This window comes from Eurypyga helias, unplaced genomic scaffold (genome assembly GCF_000690775.1).
Source record: "Eurypyga helias isolate BGI_N326 unplaced genomic scaffold, ASM69077v1 Scaffold30144, whole genome shotgun sequence".
In the NCBI taxonomy this organism is placed as follows: Eukaryota; Metazoa; Chordata; class Aves; order Eurypygiformes; family Eurypygidae; genus Eurypyga; species Eurypyga helias.
In genome coordinates this window covers 143-10,395 of record NW_010246076.1, presented here as the reverse complement: position 1 = coordinate 10,395, position 10,253 = coordinate 143, and the positions used below count along the sequence as shown (strand labels likewise).

General features: G+C 42.1%; 1 protein-coding gene across 1 annotated transcript; it reads left to right on the top strand.

The window, feature by feature from the left end:
- The first annotated feature begins 231 nt into the window (after positions 1 to 231).
- LOC104505000 (WD repeat-containing protein 47) lies at positions 232 to 9,188 on the top strand. The gene is made up of 7 exons (XM_010150279.1): positions 232 to 333; positions 1,545 to 1,702; positions 4,943 to 5,112; positions 6,562 to 6,732; positions 7,108 to 7,239; positions 7,786 to 8,004; positions 8,677 to 9,188. The coding sequence occupies exons 1-7, from the start codon at positions 232 to 234 to the stop codon at positions 8,817 to 8,819; spliced, it is 1,095 nt and encodes a 364-aa protein (XP_010148581.1). The 3' UTR covers positions 8,820 to 9,188.
- Positions 9,189 to 10,253: the final 1,065 nt, after the last annotated feature.

Sequence of the window (10,253 nt, the reverse complement as noted above, 5' to 3'; positions counted from 1 at the left end):
TTTAACTTGCATTCACTTGTTCAGTGCCTGGAGTTGCTGCAAAAGTGGCAACCCCTTGCAAAACTAATCATTCAGCGATAAAGAATCGGACACACGTAACATTTGTTTGCACAAATTAGTCAGTTCTGAGAATGACTGAAACTGTAACTTAAGTCCAAAAAATGATTACAAACTAATCTGTCCCTGCTCTTGTTTTTTTGTTGTTGTGGGGCTTTTTTCCACGTCTTGTGAATGAACTCTTCACCAAATCAAAACAGTGTATCGGAACATGCTGTCACTCAGCCACACTTGGAAGACTCTTCGGGGAATTTAAGTAGGGCAAGAGGTGACGAGGTGAGTTTTCTTATTGTCCTTTACAGTTTGTGTTTTCACTGGATTCCGTATTTAATCCTGAGTATGTGGCATCCTCTCATTGTTCATAGATACTTAGAATGAGTTTTGGTTGATACAGTACCTACAGAATTACAGAACCATTGAGATTGGGAAGGACATCCGGAGACTGAGTTCAAACCCACTGCTCAAAGAAGGGTCAGCGAGAGCAGGTGGCTTAGGGCTGGGTCCAGTTGGGTTTTCAGTATCTCCAAGGATGGAGACTCCACAACCCCTGTGGACAACCTGTTCCTATGTCTGACCACCCTCATAGTGGCTTTTAAAACCACAAAAAAGTGTAAATGGAATTTCATGTATTTCAATTTGTTTCCATTGCCTCTTGTCCTTTCACTGGATACCGCTGATAGGATTTTTGCTAGACGTTCTTTGCTCCTCCTGTCCGGTATTTATATACACTGATGAGAGTTACACACACCCTGGAAAGCCATTCTGATCTCAAGGCCAAACAGCCCCAGCTCTCAGCTTCTCCTTGTACAACAGAGGTTCTGATGGGATGTCTTTTACAGCCTTTGTTTTGTGTTTTCTTTGTGTTGATTGTTGGACTCCAGCCAGTATGGTCTGACTTTAGGGAAATAACTTTGTAGTAAGTACATTCCAAACTTTCTGCATCAGATAAAAATAAAAATTTTAGAAAGGTGGTGATGAAGTTGTCTGGAGGATGGTGCAGCTAAGCATAATTTAATGATAACTTGTGTTATCTTCAGGCTGAAAAGCTAATTCTTGTGTTTAATATAATATCTGGTTTATAAATGGTGTTTATGAATTGGACTATTTTCAGTAGAAATGCAGCTTTGCTCCCCTTGCAAGTTTCACACAGATCAAATGTGTTTACACAGAAATAAACTGTAATATGGTGCTTTTGAGATGGACTGTTTAGAAGAACAAAAGCTGTCGGAAGCCTGGAGAGAGAATGAGACATGTTAATCTAATGTTAGAAGTACGAGAGAGTTGAAAAGAACTTTTTGACGTATACTGTTCCTTGACCCGGAGTAGACATTGTTTTACAAATCTGCAGTTTGAGTAGTTTAGCCAGCTGCTGCTACTTATTAATAATTTGGTGCAACGGTTTTGCATTAGTCTGCAGAACAGTCGTGTCCACTTTTAAATGTCCAGTTTTATGCTAAAGAACCTAACTTAACTGTTGTCCTACACAGGATGACAAATCAAAAAAGCAGTTCATTTGCATTAATACTCTAGAAGACACACAAGCTGTCAGAGCAGTAGCCTTTCATCCCAGTGGGAGTTTGTATGCTGTTGGCTCCAACTCCAAAACTTTGAGAGTGTGTGCCTATCCAGAAGTAATTGACCTAAGGTAAGAAAGCTTGCATAGTAATTTCTTTTTCTGTATCATAGCACTTTTCTCCTGTAGCTAATGATACATGTACATCTCATCCCTTTAGTTTGTTGTCGTAAATAGTGCAGTGCTTAGAAACCTGAGCTGCCAAACAAAAATAAGATGAGCTGATGAAGAATTTGTATGTTTGTGGGCTACGTTTTTGCTCTCTTCCATTACTGGCAAGATGCACTGCCACAATACCACACCTTTCTTGATAAAAGTGTTATTTTTATCTCAGCAGGTGGGCTTTTATGTGTTTACTGTGATAGCTTCTGGGTTTGATATTCCAGCCCTAAAAGTGGGAGACAGGATGTGTCTGTTCCGAAGCTAGCACAAGTTGGCCTTCATGAGAAGCAGTTTCTGGCAGGAGGACAGACTTGACAGTAGAAAAAGCAGTATCTTCAACTTTTACAGCAAGATTTGACAGAGCATGTCTGTTGGCCTGTTGTTACTATGACCGTAGTTTTCCTGACACTTCAGTTCCTTCACAGGACAAGCGCCATTTGTGGTTTGCTGTGCACCTGGTCTTTTTCTGTTTTCACCTGTTTTTGTGATAGGAAGGGGGAAATACTTTTTTTTCACCTGGAAATAAATATTGCCATCTCAGTAACCATCTCCTTGTCTCTGCTCCAGTTACGTGATTTTCTTGGAGTAGGGGGAAAGTCCAGGCATCTAAAACCTCACTGTTTCAGAAGGAGCTGCAAGTGTGCAGTGACTTTGTCTGGGACACCTTCCCAGTTTAGGGCTTGTGTTCAGGCAAAGTGTTCGAAGAGCAATTTCTTCTTTTTTTTTTTTTTCTTTTCCTCATTAAATATCATCAGTAAGGCAGCCTTTGAAGTTTAATTCTGAAGTATTTATTGGCAGAGTATGAAACAAGCCAACAAACTAGTTGATTTCTCCGACGCCCAGTGCAAGCCGGCTTGCTGGGCTTGAGGCCCAGACGGCCTCCTCTGGATTGGTAAACAGTGCAAAACACCTTCAGTGGAACAGACACCGTACTGACTAACTGCTCCCAGCCAACTTACCTTTCCCAAGGGTTAGTTAGACTGACTTTCTGGTCACAGTGCACGATCTGATATGACAAGTGACAGTGCATCTGGTTGTGAAAGGAATATTGAGATTTCCTTCATTCTCAACCTGTACTTCTTGCTGTGTTTTTTTTCACTGTGCTGACAGTCTGCCAAAACCATCCCATCGTGGGATTTACAAGTCAGCAGACAGATTATGTTATCTTAAAGGTATTTTAGTCTTTGTAACAACTCGAGTCTAGACACTCATTCAAAACATTTTGTGTTTTCCAAAAGCCAGTCGTGTCAGAGTATCAGTAGCAGTTCTGTAAGTGTACAGCAAGCTTTTGCTGGAAATCTTTCGAAGCTTTAAAATTCTCAAACTGACATATGGCTCGGGCCAGGTTGGGTTTGGTCCCTTTTCCCTTTCTCTAAAGGTGTAATAGTAGCGTGCTTTTTCCCATGTTTGAGATTAAGGGCTGATCGATACACGTCGCAGTCCTGCCGCTGTTGCTGACGCAGTCACCGCGCTTCCACGCAGCTGCCCAGCGCCCTGGGGTCTGCGTGCTGGGCAGGGGCTCCCGCGTCCTGACAAAGTCAGTGCGTCCAGCCACTGCCGCTGGGAGCTGCGACTCCAAACTGGGAATGTGATGTAAGGCATTAGGGCATTTAGGAAGCTACGTAGTGTGTGTTGAACGGTGATCTTGATTTAGGCTGATCTGTCATGGATCTCCGCTCTGGCAACAAAACAAAATTAGCTTCCACATAGATTTATTTTAGTATTCTTTACTAAAGCTGTGTTTATCTCAAAGTTTTTAAACAAGCGTAGATGCTTGTCTTCTGTGTTTTCTCTCTGCCTGTGTTCAAGGATTTACAGTATGGCTTCTGAATTTTTCAATAGCAATTTAATTGGTTGAGTTTCTGTTGTTGCTGCTGGAGTGAACGTTGATGGCATCGAACACAGCAGTGCTTCTTATTAAGCACTCGGCTGCTTCCTGCTGTGGGAGCAGAGAAGTAACACTAGGAAATTGGTCAGTTGAAACAGTAAATGTACGTCAGTGGGACTGTTCCTTTTATTTCAGCCACGTGTAAAGCTGATCTGATTTCAGAAATAGGAACTGATGATATGTGTAGATGCTGTGAAGATTCCTGCATTACCATAGGATGGTGAATGTGTCTCTTGCAGACTGCTGTATTGGCTTTTCTAGTGGATGAGTGAAGCTTTGAGAGTCCCTTTATTCAGCAAATAACATCAATGTGCAGCTCACAGTGAAGAACACGTATGAGTGTTTTCCTTTAGTTTTATTTTTTAATTCAACAGCCAAAGAGGAGATCGTACTTGACGTAGGGCAGCTTTTTTCTGTGTCTTCTCACGTAGGGTTAACACAGAAGCAGTTTTCATGATCCTTTAAGTGCTTGATGAGCCCCACTCATTCTGGCAGCAAGGATGGCATAGACAACATGGTTTTGGATAAGTTTTTATTGTTACGATACTCCTAGGCACAACAACAGCCCCAAACACAAGTATATATATGGAGCCCAGTGCTGTAATTATGCTGCCATACCAAACACAATCCAGAGCTAGGGATTGCATCTGGTGGGTAGGAAATGGGAAGAGAAACACCTTCCCGCACACATATGCAGAAGTTACACAGGCTTTCTGCTTTCTTCTTTCAGGAATCTGGATGTTCCAGTCTGCAGCAGCCTGCTAGTTTAGTCCCAGACCCAGCCTTTAGCTGTGCCAGCTGTACTGGATACTGCTAGAGATAGTGTGTGCCTCACGAGCTTTCTTAGCCTACTGTTGCTTAATCGAACTCAAGCATGTTCAGAAGTGGCCACAGGATCAAGGTGTTAAAGGATGAAGGATGTAGAGAAAAGAAATATCCCACCAATTTAAGACTCTGGGGATAAGGTTTCATTGTATGTAGCCAGTAATTACTGTATTTTATCTGTATCAACCCTTTAGGTGGAGGGGCTGTGCAAGTTCTTTTCACACGTCTGGTCACAAATACAATGAGAAGAACAGGGAAAACTGAGCAAATGGGATGAAGAAGAGCCTTCTGTTTTGTCTTAGATCACATGTTTCAGTGCAAACAGTCATACATACTTCATGTTACCTAAAATAATAGAAAAATAGTATTTTCATTTTAGAATACATTGTCTTCCTTAAAAGGAAATTGGATATTTTTCTTTTTTTTTTTTTTTTCAGTGCTTATAATACTCCTAAACAACCTGTAGTTCGCTTCAAAAGGAACAAGCATCATAAAGGTTCAATCTACTGTGTAGCCTGGAGTCCCTGCGGACAGCTGTTAGCTACTGGTTCTAATGATAAATATGTGAAAGTACTGCCTTTCAATGCAGAAACTTGTAACGCAACAGGTAGTGTACGTTTAAAGAACTTATTTTCAATTATTTGTCTCATGTTTGGCAAAACCATTCAACTTACACTGATTGTGTAGTTAATAGGTTTTGTTACTCTAATACTTCAATTAACTCAGCCTCTTCTCTCTTTCACTGTGATTGTAGTGTCTGTCCAGCAAAGAGACGCTGAGGGGTTGGGGATTATCTTTTGCATTTTGTTTGGTTTGGGTTTTGGTGGAGTGTTGTGGGTTTGGTTTTTTTAATTTTCGTTTTGTTTTGCAAGATTGTATGGTATTGTGGTGTCTTCTGGTAGATTCCACCCACCCACCCCCACCCCCCCAGATCATAGAATCACTAGGTTGGAAAAGACCTTAGAGATCATCCAGTCCAACCGTATCTGTCCACCACTAAACCATATCTCTCAGCACCTCATCCACCCGTCTCTTCAACACATCCAGGGATGGTGACTCCACCACCTCCCTGGGCAGCCTGTTCCAGTGTGTGATAACCCTTTCGGTGAAGAACTTCTTCCTTACATCCAATCCAAACCTCCCCTGGCACAGCTTGAGACCATTCCCCCTCGTCCGATCATCTGTCATTAGGGAGAAGAGACCAACACCCACTTCCCCACAACCTCCTTTCAGGGAGTTGTAGGCAGTGATCAGGTCTCCTCTCAGCCTCCTCTTCTCCAGGCTAAACAAGCCCAGTTCCCTCAGTCGCTCCTCATAAGACATATTCTCCAGACCCTTCACCAGTTTTGTGGCCCTTCTCTGGACACGCTCCAGGACCTCAATGTCTTTCTTGTAGTGAGGGGCCCCAAACTGAACACAGTACTCGAGGGGCGGCCTCACCAGATATGGTAAAACAACCAGATGTTCTTACCCAGCTCTGTTCTTGACTGTTAGTAGGAATATATTTCCACTTCCAGTTCTCCTTTTTCTTCCCTAGTTCTGTCATCTTTACCCCCATCTTAGAATTCTGTGGCTTCTGTCCCAGAAAATGCTATTTTCCATGCTTAACCCTCCTAATCAGTACCCTGAATATGGCTCCTATCTTTCTGTTCTGAGCTTAGGCCACCTTGTCCTAGGTGATTCAGTGTTCTCAACGATCCCTCCCTTCTGGCAGAGAAAGCCTGTTTGGTTTACCGTACTTCACAGAGAGAAATAAGTGTACTTTATAAACCTTGGCTGGAATTGGCCATGGTGATGGTCCGTGTACCTCGTGCAAAGCCTTAGGAACTGTAGGAAGCTGGTTAAGACTCTCAGGTTTTATTCAAACTCCAGTGACTGAGTGTTCTATGGAAACAACAGTGTTTATACTTGGTAGTGTGCCCTCCCTTGCCTAAAACGCTCTGTGTTAGCACTGTAGCTGCTTTAAGGATTACAGGACTAACAATAATAAACAAAGTGTGCCTCACGTTGTTCCTTGTGGTGGTGGGGGTTTTTTGTTTTGGTTTTCTTTTTCTAGGGCCGGATTTGGAGTTCAGCATGCACGATGGGACAATCAGAGACCTTGCTTTTATGGAAGGCCCAGAAAGTGGTGGTGCTATCTTAATAAGTGCTGGAGCAGGAGACTGTAATATTTACACAACAGATTGTCAGCGAGGACAAGGCCTGCATGCTCTTAGTGGTCACACTGGTATGTCTGCCGATGCTCCTCTCTCGCACTTTTTAAGGGTATTATATTCTAATAAAGCTGTTGGTTTGGGGTGTTTTAATGTCTTTCTGGTTTTGTTTCTGTCAAGACTTTTTTTCTCTTCAAACTGTTTTTGAGGTATTTGGGCAGGTTGTTTTTAAATATACTGGCTGTTAATGTAATGGAGAGAGTGCACGCTTCATCCCAGAGGAGATGCAAAGCTGGGCATTGCCTTACACTACTGACACTCCAGATCATGCACCATGCAGGTTTTCCGTAGACCTGTTAAATCTCTGGATGCAACAGTATCATCAGAACTGTAATATTTAATTATTTGATTAAAGATGTTGAATCAAATAAAGAAGTCCTTGTTCACAGGTCATATTTTAGCACTTTATACGTGGAGTGGCTGGATGATCGCATCTGGATCCCAAGACAAGACTGTAAGATTCTGGGATCTAAGAGTGCCAAGTTGTGTTCGTGTTGTGGGAACGACGTTTCATGGAACAGGTTAGACTTGTCGTCGTGCCCTGATTGTTCTTGCGTAAAAATGTATTTTAACGATGCCTAAGTAGCGTAGAGCATATATAAGGAACTTGTGCATTTTGGAAGGGGGGCTTGGCTTTAAAAGAAAAGTTGTGAGGGTATCTTTTACCTGTGTGTTGTTTTGGGGTTTTTTTGAAATTAACATTTCCTTCCAAAAGCTGGCTAGTCTTTTGCCTTGTGACTTTGAAACAGACGCTTGAAAGTAGATGAAAATGAAACAAGACACAAGGTAACTGTTTCCGAAGCAAAGGAAAGGGTAGGAAGGAGTAGACATTCAGCTTTAACAGTGGCTTTGCCACCATTCCTGTGGGATGGTTTCAGAGTTTTAACTGCGTGAACATTAAAAATTTCTTATATTAAGATAAGAATAGCGAGATATGTTCACCTTAAATTCAAAGCCAGCATTTAGTCTTTTTACAGAATATATATTCTTATGTAAAAAACCAAAGTTGTCTGTCAGCACAAACGTACATAAGTACAATGTGTGTCTGGATTTTTTCCCTGCTGTAGGAAGTGCTGTAGCCTCAGTAGCCGTTGATCCTAGCGGTCGTCTCCTGGCTACAGGGCAAGAGGACTCTAGCTGTATGTTGTATGATATTCGAGGGGGACGAATGGTGCAGAGCTATCACCCTCATTCCAGCGATGTTCGTTCTGTTCGCTTCTCCCCGGGGGCACACTACTTGCTCACAGGATCGTACGATATGAAAATCAAGGTGACGGACTTGCAAGGTAACGTGCTCCGAAGGGTACTAGGTTGACTGCTGTGCTTTTAATACCAGAGTTGACAGAGAACTTGGTTCAAAGACCAGGTTTTAGTTAAAAGGGGAAAACACAGAGCTCTGAAGGGTTTGAAATGTATATAAATGCCATAGTGTCTGTTCACAACTGGCTCGTTGTGTGGCTAAGGATGTAGGCTATGAACTGAAGCTCGGTGGGGGGGCGCTGGTTGTGATAGAAGAACTATGTAACACTGTTGCCCGAGATGGCTGTGGCTTTTGGGCAGCATTCATAAAATTGACCCTAAAAAAAAAAAAAAAAAGTCTGATAATAATGCTTATTTTCATTGGGAAGATATAAGAAGAGAGAAGATATTGGGTAGATCTAATCAACTTGATTTTCTTGGACCAGTAGCTTTTCATCACGTTGTTTAAAAAACTAAATACCAGTATTTTAAAATTGTACTGTGTCCAGGAACACCTGAAATGTAAAGCACTTGAGGCTTTGTGCTACACTCTGTGAGAGAGGCGTTAAGTGTGCTTCCTAAGGTGAAACACGCGTGTGAGCTTTGCTGAACAAAGCAAACACAAAGACCCACACGAACAACAACACGCATCCCAGAAAAACAAAGATCTGGGATACAAATTCAAGACCTGACTAACGATTTCTGTTTCTCTGCCACAGGGGACCTGACAAAACAGCTTCCTCTTATGGTGGTAGGCGAACACAAGGACAAAGTCATTCAGTGCAGATGGCACACACAAGATCTCTCCTTCTTGTCGTCGTCTGCGGACAGAACTGTAACCCTTTGGACCTACAACGGCTAGAGTGCAAACATGGGCAACCTATGCAGCTAAAGCACAGAGACCTGAGACTACGGAACTGTAAAAACAAAGTGATACTCGTTAGGCATCGAGCGAGCAGCGGGAGTGTCTTATCAAGAGGAGGGGGAGAGCGTCTTATCAAGAGGAGGGGCTCTTGCCACCGATTTTTCTGGTTTCTAGGAGTCTTGGTGTTTTTAGTATGTTCTTTTGCAGTGCTTTCAGTCTTCCATGTGAACTCATGCTGCTGTGACCTGTTGTAGTCTTGTTGCCAAAGTCTATGAGGAGAACTCTTCTGTTGTCAATGTGCACTCGGAGTAACATGAATGACGTGTTTACAGTTTGGTATTAATTGCATTCCTTGGTCTTTGCCTCGGTGAGAATTTGACGTAGAACCCTAAGTCGAACAACACTTTAATCGAGCCTGTGTGTAACTAGTTCCACGCAAGACAAATGACTTCCACTGGGTTTTCAGGTTTATTCTATTCATCACTTCTCAAGGAGAGGTCAGATTTTACAACACCTTCACAACTTTGACTTTTTTAGTAATGAATTCTGAACGTTGAGGGTAACTAGGCAGTAACCACACCTTCATTATGGCCCATTATACAGTGTGGGGGGGGTTTCTTTTCCCCCATCTAAACGGGGGGAGATGCTGCTGGGTTTACTGTGTGACATTGTTTTGAACAAGCTGACATGACGGAGGGGAGAAAAGTAAAATATTGATTTCTTTTTTTCTTTTTCTGTAAACCATAATATTTTACTTTTTGAATGCAACAGAATACCTCTGTGTGTCATGTACTGTAGAAAAGGGTGGGTTGGCAGCAGTTGTCACAGTGAGCTTAATGGCTACCAGTTTTTCAAGTAAAAGGGAAACCATTAATGCTGTAATAGAAACCAGCATGGCTTACAGTGCTATGTCTGCATGATAATTTAAGAATTAAATTGTTTAAATTCCCAGTTCAGGCAGGAGCCTACCTGAGTTTTATTTCTTGCACTGTTTATGTAGGGGAAATTGCAGTTTTATTTCTATGAAACTTTAGAGTCTAATGTTCACGTATTGTTATATTTTAATATTGTACAGTTTCTTTTACTTTTTAAAATATAAACCTTAAACATTAGGTTACTTATTTATTTGAACTGCAGTTAAAGTTCTGGATTCTTTTGGTCACTAAATTATATGTGCACTGTAGCAAGCATTTTTAACTATCGTATAGAAGTGGAAGGGTATCTGTAGAAGTGTATCTGTGCTATAATCTCAATAAAGACCTCCAACACCTGCAGCTGTCTCATCTGGTACTTTGGATTCTCTGGTTTTACCCCACAGTGCAGCTCTGGCGCTTCGCTGTATGCCAGGAATCTGTCGTGTGCCTAGAACCGTGCAGGACTCCGGCTCTTGGACGTCTCTCCCAGTGTCTGACGGTGCAGTAAGTGCAGTCG